Below are 17,284 nucleotides of genomic sequence, written 5' to 3' on the forward strand. Positions count from 1 at the left end.
GGGTTACCCCTAAATATTTCACTACCTCTTCACTGGTAGTTTCATCGAGAAGGTTCAGATTTCAGCAAATGTTGTGTTGGATCTGCTTCCTCATACATGGTACGACAGTCTTCCTAGGGCTGACCATTAGGTCGTGTTTTCTGCACCAATTTTGAACAATGTTCAATGCTCCTTGTGCCATAGCTCTCTGACTGTACTTAAAAATTTGCCAAGTAGTACTATGACAAGATTGTCTGCATATCCCTGCTGAAAGTACTGTTTAGAATTTAATCCTACAAAGAGTTCGTTCACCACAAGGTTCCGCAATAGAGGGGACAGGATCCCTCTTTGTAGACAGCCTCTGGTGGTGTTGATTACAATTTTTTCTTGCATCATGGTGGCCTCCACTTCTCTACCATTAAGCGTGGCTCTAATCTACCTGCAAATGGTGGTCTCCAAGCCATGCACCTTTGCTGTTTTAACCATGGATTTGAAGGCCATGTTACTAAAAGTCCCTTCGATGTCCAAGAAGATGCAGAGGGCTATTTCCTGAAAGGGTAGTGCTTCCTCCACCTTCCAAACAAGTTGGTGGAGTGCAGTTTCACATGATTTTTCCTGGTTGGTATGCATGTGGTTTGTGTGTGGAGGGACTGTAGTTAACCACCTCTTCCTAACGTGCACATTGACCAGTTTATCTAATGTTTCAAGAAGAAAGGAGAACAGACAGATTGGTCTCATATCCTTGGCTGTGGTATGTTCAGTTTTCCCTGGCTTTGGAATGAATACAACTTTCACTGCCCTCCAGATGTTAGGAATGATTCCTGTTGCTCGACTAGCCCTAAATAACCCATCCTAGAATTCTGCTTAAGTTTGTGATACCCGGACCAGGTGGGATTAGCAGAAGGTATTGGATTTTCACAAAGAAGTGAAAATGTCATTGCAGTGTTGAAGAACATAGATCGACATATGCCTGAAGATAGGTGGAAACTATTCTGCAAATGCCTACTTATAAAGTTTCAAGAATCAGTATTTAGGGAAGGATTAAAGAGTATACTACAGCCCCCCTCCCCGTTTCCTGCATATTTCTCCTGTAGAAAATGCGAGAACATCAAACTTATTACATTGTGCCCATAAGCATTTAAACAGTCATTTCTTTCATGCTCCGCATGCATTTGGAATGGGAAGAATCTGCACTGTTATGGATTCATGTATACCCTCTGCCATTCACTTCAGCATTTTGAATGTGTGTAGCTGGGAATTTCAGTTGCATGACTTGCCTTCATGATGTTCATTTCTGAGAACTTTTTTCAGTATAATTTTAGTAATGTTTTACTGTTCTTAAAATTCAGCAAAAGCATTTAGCAATTTTAAATCATTTTTTTCTCTACAAATGGACATTTGCAACAGGCCTATATTTCGGCACATGCCACATACAGTGCCAGCATGTTGATACTCCTCTTGAGTGAGAATTAAGTATGGAGCATTGCTACTTCTTGTAGTGAGCAGAATTTCATTTACTGCACTATATTTATGACCACTGTAAAATAACTGTAGAATTTTTTTCCTCTGCTAACCTTCAGAAGTAGTAACAAAAATGGGTAGAGGTATATAATGTAGCTTGGACTACAAGCCCTCTGCTTTGTGTCCTAGTCTTCCTCTTTGTGTAGACGTTGTCAGTTGCATATGCTGTTTGCTTTTCAGTTTTTCACTTTTTGTAATGGAGACTGGTTGTTATCTTAAATGATTATTGGAAGTTGCAGACTGCTATTTTGGCTCTCGAAAATCTGGCTTTTTACGTAATTATATTTTAAACTCAGTTTCAGTCTTTCATTGTTAAGTATATTTATGTACGATCTCTACCTAGAATATGCCAAATTTACTGTCTTCCTGCTATCAATGGTTGGGTAAAAACATATTATCTTCAGATAATTTGAAATGTCTTTCTCACCCACATAGATGATGGTTTCCACAAAGATGAGCTTTTATTAACTTGGGTTGCAAGGACTTCGGTTATATAAAATCCTACTTCGCAAAGTAGTTATCCATGACTCTTATTTATAGTGATACCATTGTAAAGAACAATTACTTTCCAACAGCAACCAAGAAGGCTGCTTTATGATGAGTACTGGACTGTCATCACCATCCTACAGCATCATTCTGAAACTGGCTAGTGCTGTTAACTAGTGACGTGTCTGTTGCTTTTAGTTGTGGTGGGAGAACGACTGTTCAGATCTTTATCTGGCCATCCAGATTTAATTTTCTGTTTGATGAGGGCATGGCAAATTTCTATCCCCAACCTTTTGTAATCCGAGCTTGTACTCCATCTCTAATGACCTCACAGTTAATGGGACATTAAACTCTAATCTTCCTTTGAGTCGTTGACTTGTTTCTTGACGAAAATGCAGCTCCCAGTTATTTTGATCTACCACTGACAACCTGGTGCATTTGGACTCAGCAGTTGGATATGATTTCATATGTCACCACTCACCTAATTGCTATGTCCTTCAATATACATGGTGTCCATCATTAAAGTTCCAGTTTCAAAATGCTGTAGAAAGAGAACCACTGCTCAGAATGATGTCATATTTGAACAGCATATTATTGACATGGGAAGAGACATTAAACAAAAATTAATGAAAATTTGACCAATAGCTGGCTCTGTAAGCATCACAGTATTCATATCAGTAGATGCGCAGCACATAGCAGTTACTCATTTCGCGTCAGGTGTCCAGCATGACTGTCTGTCAGAGGGATCTTGGACTACTGGTAAAGCTCTTTCACAAGAAGTGTGATTGTGTGCTAGTATTTCAGTAGCCCTGCATAAGTTCCAGTCACTCGATGGTATGGAAAAAGGCATGGCCTGATGTCTGGTAAGGGTCTGAAGAAAATATTACAGAATTCGAAGACAGGTTCTTTTGAAGTGCAATGTGGCAGAGGAAGGAAAGCAGTAAATCAAACATCTGTCAAAGATATGGTCACAGGATTGCAGGAGGGCTTAACTTGTGGCGTGCAAACATGCAGGACATGGGGAATTGCCCAAATGTTGGACATACCTGTGAGCTCAGCGCATAAAATCTTACGAAACATTGTGCATTGCTATCCATACAAAATAACTCATGTTCAGGAGTTGATTCCTGCTGACATGGAAGCTAAAGAAATATTTGCTGTGGAATTTATTGCTCTTATGGAAGTTAGCAATGAATGGTCTCGGAACATTCTGTGGACAGCCTAAGTCCATTTCTATTTCCAAGAACATGTCAATACACAGAACTGCAGACTATGGGTAACAGAAAATCGGGATACACACCAGTTCGTTACCACTTCATTCTGCGGAGTTGATTGTGCGATGCAGACTGATGGCATCGTTTATTGTAAGGCTGTATTTTTTTGAGGAGTTGAGTCATGTGGGTCTTTCTATCTCTAGTGTCACTGGTAAATGTTAAGAGTTTTGTGCACAGTTACCATGCCAACTTTTCAACAACACGGATGTGTGGGTAGGCTCATTGTCATGTGAGAGGGCTCTCTTCCACACATTGCACAGCCAGTGAAGTGAAGTGGCTGCTGCAAAGGTATTTTGGAAATGTTAGAATTATCAGCAGTCATTTCCCAACACCTTGCCATTGAGATCACCTGATCTTGATCTGTGTAACTTCTGGCTTGTGTTCAGTGCTTCAATTACAAATGTAGCTGAATTGGAGGTATGCATTGTGAAACTCATTCTGAATGTGACCTCTAGACACTTGGATCTGTTGTGGAATGCGCTGTTTCTCGATTTCAACTAGTGGCTGAAAATGCTGGATAGCATATTGCATATGTCTTGCACTATTCTCATGACAATTAGAAACCAATGTCAATTCTTACTCATGTGTTGTTTGGTCTCAGGAGAGTTAAAAACTGATCTAATTTTGCTTTTTATATGGATTTTGGCCTCAGGACAATTAAAAACTAAATTTTCCCTTATGATGTGGTACAACCTTGCTGTGGCTAATTGGCTTACCTAACAGTGACACAACTATTGACTGCCGAACTTGTGCAGTCATGCACATTGAACAGTACAGATGATGTAATGTGCAGTTCAAACCTGTCAGATTGCGATTCATCTGTCATTTGTAGCCAACCCCTTTTATGTTGACAGTGCCAGCCAGGTGAAATTTTCTCTCTCTCTCTCTCTCTCTCTCTCTCTCTCTCTCTCTCTCTCTATATATATATATATCGCTGGCAGGTCGATAGACACACACACACACACACACACACACACACAAAATTCAAGCTTTCGCAACAAACTGTTGCCTCATCAGGAAAGAGGGAAAAGAGGGACGAAAGGATGTGAGTTTTAAGGGAGAGGGTAAGGAGTCATTCCAATCCCGGGAGCGGAAAGACTTACCTTAGGGGGAAAAAAGGACGGGTATACACTCGCTCGCGCGCACACACACGCGCACACACACACACGCGCGCGCACACACACACACGCACGCGCGCGCACACGCACACACGCGCACACACGCGCACACACGCGCACACACGCGCACACACGCGCACACACGCGCACACACGCGCACACACGCGCACACACGCGCACACACGCGCACACACACACACACACGCGCACACACACACACACACACACACACACACACACACACACACACACATACAGACACAAGCAGACATGGTGAGATGTCTGCTTGTGTCTGTATATGTGTGGATGGATATGTGTGTGTGTGTGCGTGCGCGAGTGTATACCCGTCCTTTTTTCCCCCTAAGGTAAGTCTTTCCGCTCCCGGGATTGGAATGACTCCTTACCCTCTCCCTTAAAACCCACATCCTTTCGTCTTTCCCTCTCCTTCCCTCTTTCCAGATGAGGCAACAGTTTGTTGCGAAAGCTTGAATTTTGTGTGTGTGTTTGTGTTTGTTTGTCTATCGACCTGCCAGCACTTTCGTTCGGTAAGTCACATCATCTTTGTTTTTAGATATATTTTTCCCACGTGGAATGTTTCCCTCTACTCCTGGAAATTGAAATAAGAACACCGTGAATTCATTGTCCCAGGAAGGGGAAACTTTATAGACACATTCCTGGGGTCAGATACATCACATGATCACACTGACAGAACCACAGGCACATAGACACAGGCAACAGAGCATGCACAATGTCGGCACTAGTACAGTGTATATCCACCTTTCGCAGCAATGCAGGCTGCTATTCTCCCATGGAGACGATCGTAGAGATGCTGGATGTAGTCCTGTGGAATGGCTTGCCATGCCATTTCCACCTGGCGCCTCAGTTGGACCAGCGTTCGTGCTGGACGTGCAGACCGCGTGAGACGACGCTTCATCCAGTCCCAAACATGCTCAATGGGGGACAGATCCGGAGATCTTGCTGCCCAGGGTAGTTGACTTACACCTTCTAGAGCACGTTGGGTGGCACGGGATACATGTGGACGTGCATTGTCCTGTTGGAACAGCAAGTTCCCTTGCCGGTCTAGGAATGGTAGAACGATGGGTTCGATGACGGTTTGGATGTACCGTGCACTATTCAGTGTCCCCTCGACGATCACCAGTGGTGTACGGCCAGTGTAGGAGATCGCTCCCCACACCATGATGCCGGGTGTTGGCCCTGTGTGCCTCGGTCGTATGCAGTCCTGATTGTGGCGCTCACCTGCACGGCACCAAACACGCATACGACCATCATTGGCACCAAGGCAGAAGCGACTCTCATCGCTGAAGACGACACGTCTCCATTCGTCCCTCCATTCACGCCTGTCGTGACACCACTGGAGGCGGGCTGCACGATGTTGGGGCGTGAGCGGAAGACGGCCTAACGGTGTGTGGGACCGTAGCCCAGCTTCATGGAGACGGTTGCGAATGGTCCTCGCCGATACCCCAGGAGCAACAGTGTCCCTAATTTGCTGGGAAGTGGCGGTGCGGTCCCCTACGGCACTGCGTAGGATCCTACGGTCTTGGCGTGCATCCGTGCGTCGCTGCGGTCCGGTCGCAGGTCAACGGGCACGTGCACCTTCCGCCGACCACTGGCGACAACATCGATGTACTGTGGAGACCTCACGCCCCACGTGTTGAGCAATTCGGCGGTACGTCCACGCGGCCTCCCGCATGCCCACTATACGCCCTCGCTCAAAGTCCGTCAACTGCACATACGGTTCACGTCCACGCTGTCGCGGCATGCTACCAGTGTTAAAGACTGTGATGGAGCTCCGTATGCCACGGCAAACTGGCTGACACTGACGGCGGCGGTGCACAAATGCTGCGCAGCTAGCGCCATTCGACGGCCAACACCGCGGTTCCTGGTGTGTCCGCTGTGCCGTGCGTGTGATCATTGCTTGTACAGCCCTCTCGCAGTGTTCGGAGCAAGTATGGTGGGTCTGACACACCGGTGTCAATGTGTTCTGTTTTCCATTTCCAGGAGTGTGTGTGTATATAGTTTCCCTCTGAGCCAGTAATATGATTTTCAATTTTGACATCATTCTGAGCAATGGTTCTCTTTCTACATTGTTTCGAAACTGAAACTTGATTATGCACACACGGTACATAAAACATTAACCATCTGGCAACATCCTTTCCACGCTAAATAGATAATGTTTCTGAGGCCTCCTCTTGATCGCCAGGAAGAACATCTCTACAGTTTTCCATGCCCAAATGGGATAGCCCTTCAACATACAACATATGCAAGAGAATGGATTGTCACGGATCATTCCTGTCATGATCTGTGCTAAACCAATTGACAGGCTCATACGTGCTAAGAGCCTCATGGTCTTGTCTCATCACATCTGCTTCCACCACAATGCCATATCACTGCATGTCACCAAATGCCAGCCCCATGGAGCCATCCCACTCTCTTTAGACCCATAGTGATGTGCAGAATGGTATTAAAACAAAACTTGCAGTTTTATTGGCTAGGAGGTACAACATATGTGCAACATTCAAAAAATTTTTATTGTGGCCGGAAGGGGCTGATGGGAAGTATAATATATTATACTATAGTTCTTATGTTATATTATGGTCATACATACTTATGTACTTCAATTACAGCTGTGCATGAAATTGTCTGAAGCAATTTCCCCTCTGTATCTGGTGAAGCCTAAGGATGGCACGGAAGCCAGTTGGTACTTTTGGGCCTACAAGACCCATTCAGAGGGTATTTTCAACTGTGGGGAAAAATGTGTGTGTTTTAGATTATGTTCTGCCACATTCACTCTGCTTTGTTTTGGTTCTGATCACATATGTACTTATTACTCAATCTAAGATATCATCTGCCATGTTAGTGTTGTATTGAGGGACAATGGATGGCCAGTCTCTTTCTGCACTTTTTTACACTATTGTGTACATTTATCCTTAGGTTCAAAAGCAAACTTAGTTGAAGCCAGAAATGTCCTATTACCAGATCACGTAATTATGGCAATTTTGTCATTCTACTGAACCATCTGATCATGGCTGCCTCTTCCAGCCCTCTTTATAGCAGAATCTTTCAGAAACAATATCTGTAGTCATATTCGATAGTAAAAAAAAATTAGTAATATTTCTGTGCAATACTTAATAAAATAAAGGAATCAAGGTAAAATATGTCAGTCATAACCTTGCAGGAGCTGTCACTTATCTTCAACACTGTCTTCTCTCCAATGTCTCTGTTTTGTGGAACAGAATTAACTGTGCTCTCAGACTATCATCCTTTCCACTAATACTCAATAAAGTCCTAGAGTACACCATTTCAAGATGCCATTACAAAAATCTTTATTTCAACAGGATTTAGTTTGCGTTTGGTATACTATCTCATAGCTCCTGGAAGGGGATCGTTTGTTTGTCAGTACAGATGTTTGTAGATCATGAAATTTTCAACCAAGATTTTCAAACCATACTTAGCGTAAGTTTCACTTTCCAGAAGTGATCAGATTGTTTATCCTGTTGAGATAGTGTTACCGTTTACCACTTTCAGGTTGGTTTGAAGAAGGAAGAATCTGTTTCTGTAAATGTCTGCTATTACGGAATTCTTGCTCCTTGAGCCCAAACTATTAGCAGATGTAAATAAACAATTAATATTGTGTAAATGTACTGTGAAAAGAAAGCTTTCACTTCTTCTACATTGCTATCAAATGATTTTCCTGGATGTTCTAAACCCATTAAATTAGTAAATTTGGCTACTTTGCACAAAAATGTAGACAGTCTAGAAAGTGTTCAAATGGCTTCTGAAGATTATAATTACACTGGTTGCGGTGCAGGAATTAGGGTTGGTGGAAATCTGCTTGAGAGAAAAGAAAAAAGCCTGTAATTTGTACAATCCATTATCTCAGCATTTTAGTTCCTCATTATTAAATAAACTTTGCTATAAAAGTTCAAACCTGCATATCCATTTGCTTGTAAGAATCCTGTTCATTTCTTGTCACGACTGGTTTAAAATTTCAGAGCATTTGCCTAAGAGAGTCCTTATTTGAAATTCCCCAAGAAGAGTTAATATTTTCCTAAAACAGTCACATACTTATTTCAAATTTGTCTTGTGTATCTTCAAACTAAAAATCAGTGTTTTGGGTCTGTTTGATGTATTAGAGCAGAAATTGCATTGTCTGTCAGGCCTAGGAGTGAAAGCAAACCATCGTCAGTTGGCATGTTAAATAACATAAGTATCAGATGTGATACTTTCACATTTTTGTCCTATGAAATCCACAAAGAATTGTATTTCAATTCTACAACACAACTTCAGTAATCTGAAACCTCTTCCAAAATGGAAGAAATAATATTTTATTTACCTTTATTTCTGCTAGCAGCATGGGGCAGCTTGCACACTCTCTCACTATCCTGATGTCTCATGCGAAAGTGGTAACATTTGCAACAATTAGCAGTCATGTTCTGCATGAAGTAAAGCTTGTGACATTGTTGGTTCCAGTGACAAATATGCACTCTTAGCTGCATGAAACATTTTGAAAGTGAGGTATAATATGTGATATCTGGGAACCAAAGAGGGTAAAACATGGCTTTGAATTCTTTCCACCGGAAACGGAGTTGTGCACTACCGTAGACTCAGGCTAGTACATCCTATCTCCAAGTTATAATTCAGCAACTAGTTATTAGAATCTGTTGAATGACACTGCTTTTTGAGTCTCCTCCTTGTTCTTATGTGGCTGTGTCATTACACCAACTGTAATTATTATGCTCTACACACATCATTAATACTGTCCCATTTGGACTGTGGTTAAATTTCATATGGATCTGAAGTAAGCTTGCCCCAGTTCACTTCAATGGTGGGAGACTGGTGACTCGAGCATTTTGTATGAACCTCAGCAGTCTTGATGGCACAGGCTGAGTTCCCAGTGCAAAAAGTCAATCAACAGAAATTGCCCATAAATGATGGGGGTAACAATCCACCAGATGCCCAAATGAACCAGTCAAGAGCAAACCTTGAATCTTATAGAGTATACTTAAGTAATCTGTGAATGTCTTATATTTTGAGCTATTGATTTTTATTGCATTGCCCTGATAGCAGCTATAGCAGTATGAGGTGATCCTTGAATGAAATAAATAAGTAAATAGAAACTTTTAGAAATGACTGTAAAGTTTCAGTGCAAGTGCACTGGGGTCTTCTTTCAGTACCTCCATGGTGAGTATTGCACCCTGTGATGTGTAGTCCTGTCCCATGGCTTAAAGATGACTATTGCTCCAATGACTTTCTTGTTTATGACACACAAAGTAACTGCATTGATTGCTCAGAATCAATGGCAGAGTTTTCTTTGAAATCATTTACCCCACAGGGTATGGAAAGAGATTCCTACGTAATGAGTGTTGCGTATTTACTGCTGAACTGTAATCCATCACCCAGGCCATGCAGTGCACCAGTAGTCAGGAGAGTGAGGTTACTATTATGTTTCAATACTCACGTAACATGCTGGCATCCAGCTTCCAAGACTAATTAACAGAGCTTCATCTCGGTCCCTTTTATTTGTACACCAAATTGTGTGTATACAGGGAAATAAGGTGGCAGATTGGAAGGCCAAGCAAGCTAAGACTAAAGAAAGGTTAGTCATTGAAATATCTGACACTGAGGTGAGGTGAGAGGAAGGAAATCCACAACTACCCTCAACAAAATGAGATTAATGAAACCCAGGCTGTATGGAGTACTTCTAGAAGAACCTTCTGAGAATAATCCATTGGGCTCTGGCAACCACATGAGACGCACACACTTCTTTCCTGTAAAAAGAAAAAATAGGGTGTCTTAATCCAGTTGTGAATGTAGTGCATTTATCACTGTGGCTCAAGAGTTTGTGGAATGCACCATTTAGAGATCCATGAGTAAAGAACTTAAAGGTGGATACTCATTTCTGTCGCAACTTGCAGACAATGAAATGGATGGATTTCGTAATCACAATTGATTATTGTAATAAAAAAGTCCCACTGTTGCAGTGTTGTAGAGGATGGATGGGTGGGGAAGGTGAACTGCTCCCTCCAGCTCTGGCACAGTGGTACTGCCTGCCTGCCTTTTGCCTGCACTCCTCACCACACACTGTTTCTCCAGGGTGTCTGAAAGCCAATCGTCCTACTTATCACTGCTCGTAGGCCTGTTGATTCTGCTGCATCTACTTTCCTGGGAAAGAAAGCAGCCATATTTTTCCCATTGCGTCAACTGTTGTGCATTTCATTTTTGAAGGGACAGGTGACAACACAATTCGGTATCTTAAAACACCAGCATCATAAATAAAGTCAGAGATCTGAATGTTACAAACTATACAGAAAGCTTCAAAAACAGGGTGAAGCTATGTATTTGCAGTGCCAAAATCTTACAAGCTTGTTTCATTGTATTCAGCAAAATCAGCCCTATGGCACTGTTGAAGATCCTCTGTAAAGTTGGTGTTGAAAAGAGAAAATTAGAGATGTTCATGTCTTGTCTGACAAAATAATATTTTCAAGTCCTGTTGCAATTAACTATGAGGTGCTATCCAAAATTTTCGGGACTGGTGCTGCCATCCTCGAAGTAGTTCCCATCTGCACATACACATGGGTCCCAGTGCTTCCGCCACTGGTCAAACGTTTTCTGGAAGTCTTGTTTTTTGAGGGTTTTTATCACCGCCTCTCTAGAGTTCAACTTGAGTTTATTTTGGGAATAGTGCAAAGTTGCAAGGTACCAAATCTGGCAAGTGTGGTGGGTGGGGTAAAACTGCCATGTTTTTTGCCGAAAAGGTCCTGGTGAGCAATGACGTGTGACAGGGTGCTTTGTCATGATGCAGCAGCCAGTTCCCTTGACAACAAAGTTCAGGCTGTCGTCACTGCCTGTTTTCACGGAGCCTATCACAGTAGTAAGCGGAGTTCACTGTTTGGTTGGATGGGACAAATTCTTTGTGCACAATTCCCTTGGTATCAAAGAAAACAATGATCATGCTCTGCACTTTGCTCTTCACGTGTGTCACTTTTTTGGATCTTGAGAGCCCAGGCTCTTGCACTGGGATGATTGTTGCTTTCTCTCTGGGTCATAACCATAAATCCAGCTCTCGTCACCGGCGATAACCCATGACAAGAAGGTTGGATCATCAGATGTGGTCTGACGAAGGTCCATGCACACTTCAACACATTGTGGCTTCTAATTGGCAGTCGAGATCCTTGGCAAAAATTTTGCGGTGACACAACGCATGCCCAATTTATATCAACATTCGTTGACATGTCCCCATAACCAATACCCACTTCATCCACAAGGTCTTGAAAGGTTCACCGTCGATCCGCACAAACCAGTTGTTGAAGTTTGGCAACTATGTCTGGTGTTGTGCGGCTAATGGTCCTTCCAGTGTGAGCATCATCTTTAACGTCTGTACGGCTGGCACTGAACCAGTCATGCCACTCACACATGCGTACGGCTCATGCTCTGTCCCCCAAACACTTGTTGAAACATTGCAAGGGTCTCAGAGATACGCACAGAATTTGATACACACTTGCTGTTCTGTTCGCGGATCCATTGTAAAATCGCCACACTTCAAACACAGAGTGTTATGGAAATCACTGTGGACACACTACACGTCCTCCCAGCTGAATGCCACTCTGCACACTAATTAGGTGTGCAGCTCTCGCCACGTAGTGGTGCAAAGATCTACTACGCCTACTTTCCAGATGGCAGCACCAGTCCCGAAAATGTTGGATTCCACCTCGTATTGTCTGCTAGAGTGCACACACTTTCCACCTGAAACCTGTAACAAAAATCACAGCAGTAATTATACAGTCATCTTTAATCAGCTAAAGAGTGTCATTGAAATGCTCGTCAGTGTCCTGTGGAACTTGCAAAGAACTTTACTCTCCAGTTTACACAACAGGCAACAAAATCTAAACTGAAATTAAAGCTAATCACTCTGCCATTATTTCATGGATCCCACATGGTAAAAATGCTCAAGGATTGGTTGAATTAAGTTTTGTAAGTAATCATCTTTGAAGCAAACAGAACTGTTTTATTCTTTTCCCATGCCCCATGCCAAGATTGAAGTGAGTATTTCACCTTAAATTCCTTATGACACACACTTCTTTTCAGTTTTGACTGATTGCCATGACAATCACTAATAGTATAGTCAAATGATACCAGATCTTTTTCTCTATTTATGCGTACATGGTATTTCCGAACAGTGTAATCCTCATGAATACGCATGTCATCTGCAAACTGCTTACAACTACAGACGTGTTCATATGAGATCTCACACACATACACAAATAACTAGTGGTCATGTAAGTGATTGGAGTTGAATTCTCTGTGGCAGGTAGAATGGCCACTAGAGTGCATAAGTGTGCACCAAACAGCCAAAACATGATGACCACTGCTCACCGTGATGTTGGATGCCACCTGGAGGCAATTGCAGGCTCGTGACACAGTAGGGTTAGTATGTAAGTGGGGCATACACAAATGGGGGATCTCGCTAGCAAAGATATGGGCTGCAAATGGGGAAACCCATTGAGAAAAGTGGCTCTGACAAAGGGCAGGTTATTACACAGAGCCTGTGAATGAGTATCTCGAAAATGGTGAAGGTGGTCGAATGTTCACATGGGACTGCGTGCGACTGTTGTGAGCATCTACAGAAAGAGGTAGGACAGTGAAACTACCATTAGGCACTAAATGGTTGGACATCTATGATTCTTTGCAGAATATGGGGTTCGAGGCTTGTCTTCTCGGTAGAGTGGGATAGATGATGATATATGAGGGCTCTGCCGAAAGGGCACAGTGCTAGTGCACGCATAGGTGAGCAGTATTATGCTATGGGAGACACCACCTGCACTCGCATGGGACCAGTAGTAGTAATCAAAGACACGCTGACAGTTGCAAACCACCTGCATCCCTTCATGCTTAGTCTCCTCTGATGGTAATGTCATCTTTCAGCATAAAAGTGCCTGTGTCTTGAGGCCAGAATCTTATTGTGTGGTTTGAAGAGCATGATAGTGAAATAAAGTTGATTGCTCGGCCACCAGGTTCACCTGATGTGAATCTGAGAGAACCCTTCTGGATTACCTCCACAAAACTACCAACAAATTTTAGAACAGGTGGTAGACAGAATCAGCACTGTATTGTGTTCCAAAGATGGACAAAGAAACTGTTAAACAGGTGGTCATAATGTTCAGGCTTGTATGTGTATAGTGATGTTACCAGGCCTACTAGTGTAGGCTGCTGTTGACACCATTTGGAGTGGTTCTGTGCCTGGAAAGCATGGACTGCTGATGACTGGCATTGTTATATTCAGCAATAAATTGTGGTTATGCCCTACCCTGGATCCCCGTTCTCAGTGAGTATGGCTGTGATACAGGGAGAAGTCCCATTCTTCTAATGTTTTGGTGTTTGTCATGGTTTGAGGAGCTATTGGGTATGGCTTCAGTCGTTACTAGTAGTTATTGAGGGAACTCTGATGGCACAGTGGTAAGACATGGACATCTAGTATCCGAATGTTACCTCTCATGTGACAGTATTGTGGTGCCATTTCTCAGAAGGACAATGCTCATGCACATGCGGCACATGTGTTTAAGACCTGCTTGTGATTTTTAGGTACTCTTCCGGCCAGCAAGAACCCCGGATCTGCCCTAGTGGACCATGTTTGGAGCCAATTAGAATGTCTCCTCTCTCCCATTTCCAATGTCGAAGATATCTTGGACCAGTTAAGAGTTGTGAGCCACCTTGTCTCCCAAGATAAAATAGGTCTGTCACCCTTCCACACCAAATATGTGCTTGCATCCAGGGCATAGGGGGTGCAAGTCATACTGAAAAGTGCGCAGGTTCTTTGTACATTTGACTTGTAATCATGGAAATAACATCACTTATACCCTCTCAACCTGTGAAGTTTCTCCTTCCTGTTCTGGGGTGCTTCACTTTAGTCAGGGCAGTGTCTATTGTATACAGTATCAAACCTTGAGGAATGCTGGATGGATTTAGTTTCTGATATGCCTACAGTAAGAATGCATTCTGTATTGTGTTTCTTACAAAGTCGTAACAAAAGGTTTGCCTGAGCACAAATTTCATTTACTGGGCAATGGTTTGGAATTATAAAGGGCTGCCTGGAAGTTAGTACACACTTCAATTAGTACTCTGCCATAACTTCCAAAGGTTACCCATTGTACTGCGATGAAACTGTTGTTAAGTGCCAAAAGTGGTTAACATCTTTCTCTATCCATGCACAGTTTTACTAAATGCTGTAGTAGACAAGAGGTCCATTGGAAGAAGCGTAAAACTATCTCAACCCCCACCCCATCCCTCGTTGTGCTAACTACTGCTGCTTTCAGTGAGACTTTTAATGCATTGCTGAATTAATGTTTAATGATTAACAATAGTGCTAAAACTTTTGTGTGGTTATAATGAAGTTGGTGTTGTTGGAGTAATTAATGGAAAAAAATTCTTAATTTGGAGAATAGGGAATATGGCAACATTTATAAACTGAAAGAGTTCTACAAGACAAACTTCTAGAAGCGGTGGAGGGGTCTGTTTATGGACACATGTTCCAGTATAAAGCTGTATTTAGTCAGATCCCTTTGCAACATTGAGAAGTCTTTATTATGCATTAATGTGTTATTGAACACAGTGTGTAAGCTGTGCCAATACATATATCTTAATTCATGTATCGATTGTAAAAATATGTTGAAATGCTTTTCATTGCAGGGAGCAACAAAATCTGAAGCAAAGGAATTCAGAAAGCAGCAACGCATGCGGTTGCAAGAGGAATTAGCTCAACATAGCGATTCAAGACCATCATCTTCAGCAAGCACAAAAACACCCTCTAAATGTAGTTCACATGCTTCAATTGCAAGTGATAGTACAATCCGTCCACGTGAACCGAAAACTCGTTCTCTGGCACTCCAGGGAGTTCTTTCGAACCGGTCAAAAGACATCTCAACCTCATCTGCTCAACAAGATATACCAGATGAAGTAGTGGCCTCAATGGGAGGACTTTCATTGGGTCGACCGCTTGGTCGTGGTAGTGCATTGATAAAAAGGACTGTGTAAAATTAAAAAGTTACCAATGTTCTGTCAGCTCAGAAAATTCGAAGTCTTGTGTTGTAAATATAAATGGATCAGAGTGCAGTAGGGTTCTAGCTCTGATGAGACCTTGCATATGCTGGAAATATTATTTGAACTTGACACATAGTTACATAAAGAATTAACTCTTTTTCTTGTAACTTGAATTTCAAAGGCAATTACGCCAAATGAAATTACAAAAAGTTTTAAGTCACTTCTACTTACTTGTGGAGAGGAATTTCTGAGATATTTTTTATTATTTATGTCATGTGCAATTTAGAACAGTGTATATTTCATTAATGGGAAATATAATTTTAATTATATATTGGAAGTAATATCAAGTAATTTTATCTTTTTATTACTTTGCAAATACATGCGCGCACACACACACATTTCCAGGATGTAAGATAACATAATTAATGTTCTGTTTTCAGTAGTGGTACACCTCTGTTCTGTCTCCTTCATCTCACATCGTGCATAATATTTTTTGTGTGCTTCAATTCCACTAGTACTATCCCGGTGATGAAATGTGTGAAAATGTTCCAATTTCTCGGTGAAATGAGGGAGATACTGTAATTGTTTCCTCACAGTTGTTGGCACACATTGTAATGGATTTATATAAATGAGGTGTGGTTGTGTAAAGGGATATATAATGAGGAATGTACTTAAGTTGTCACATTTGTCGTAGATAGCAAACTGATGTTCAGTGAAAGAATTGTTAGCTGAAACAGGAAGGAAATGACTTTAATTGCTGATAAGTAATTGAATGTGAGCTGTAGGAGAGAAAATAAATGAAGACACTTCATGTTTTCTACAATGTGTGTTCAGGTAACATGGCTACTAAAAATTTAGCCAAGAATCCATATTTAGCTCTTTTTTTTGGGGGGGGGGGGCACTTTAAAACAATATTTCTGTATCATTGTAATTGATGTTATTGTGTTTAGAATAACCATTAAAATTATAAAAATCAGTTGTGCAAATGATTTCTAAACCCACATTTCCACTGATTTTAAAAACATGCTATGTTCACAACATAGTCTGATAGTCTTCAATATGATTGCAGTTGTATTTGTTGTTTGTATCCTGTTTGCACTAATCTCAATCACTTTTGCATATATATTCACGTTGTCTGATGCACTGAAGCGGGGAGCAAAGAAGTCATATTATGTATTCTTATCATGTACTATGTTATGTCCAGCAAAGAGAATGAATTAATGATATGTAGTGCTGCATTTTTAATATTTGACAATATAAGCAGACAAAAACAAAAGGCATAGTCATTGTGTGAGACGAAAACATAATATAGTGGAAATGGCAGAAATGATGTGTTGCACGAGCTGAATGTGGAAATAGACACTGCTTCTTGTAACTTCAGCAGGATGTCACTGCAAGATTTTTAAATTATGTTGAACTTGAGGGAGCAACTTTTTACAAAGACAGTTTTCAGAAAAGCAGTTTCTGTGCCGCAGTTTTTTGTTGTAAGAGATTCCTTACAAAGCCTTGCAAATTTATTATATATTTCAAAGGCAGCAATATCTCAAATAATTCCTGCAGTGTGTAAAGGATTTCTGCATTATATATTGAATACTTGCAGTGCATTAATAATACACTATCAAAACCTATTCATTAGCAATAGCTACCACCTCTTGCACAGGAGTGTTAAAATTGATACGAACAAATGAGATAGGGGATCTGCAGATGTTGTCGATCCCTCTGTTGCGTCCAGGCTCACTGAAGATTTCTTCATTCTTTTATAAATTATTCTACTGCAAAGATGACCATTCACAATTCATCTATACTTGTTGTCAGCAGTGACCTCAGTGTGTTTTATACTCCACTGCTGCC

At 41.7% G+C, this 17,284-nt stretch overlaps 1 protein-coding gene across 6 annotated transcripts in view; it reads left to right on the forward strand.

The window, feature by feature from the left end:
* LOC126236859 (gametocyte-specific factor 1 homolog) overlaps positions 1–16,409 on the forward strand; it is a 33,291-nt gene extending 16,882 nt beyond the window's left edge. For all 6 annotated transcript variants that reach the window (XM_049946479.1, XM_049946481.1, XM_049946480.1 and 3 more), the window contains exon 3: positions 15,083–16,409. In XM_049946479.1, the coding sequence (XP_049802436.1) occupies positions 15,083–15,427 (345 nt within the window). In that variant the 3' untranslated portion in view covers positions 15,428–16,409. The remainder of the gene's footprint in view (positions 1–15,082) is intronic.
* The last annotated feature ends 875 nt before the right edge of the window (positions 16,410–17,284 follow it).

Source organism: Schistocerca nitens, chromosome 2 (assembly GCF_023898315.1).
Source record: "Schistocerca nitens isolate TAMUIC-IGC-003100 chromosome 2, iqSchNite1.1, whole genome shotgun sequence".
Taxonomy (NCBI): Eukaryota; Metazoa; Arthropoda; class Insecta; order Orthoptera; family Acrididae; genus Schistocerca; species Schistocerca nitens.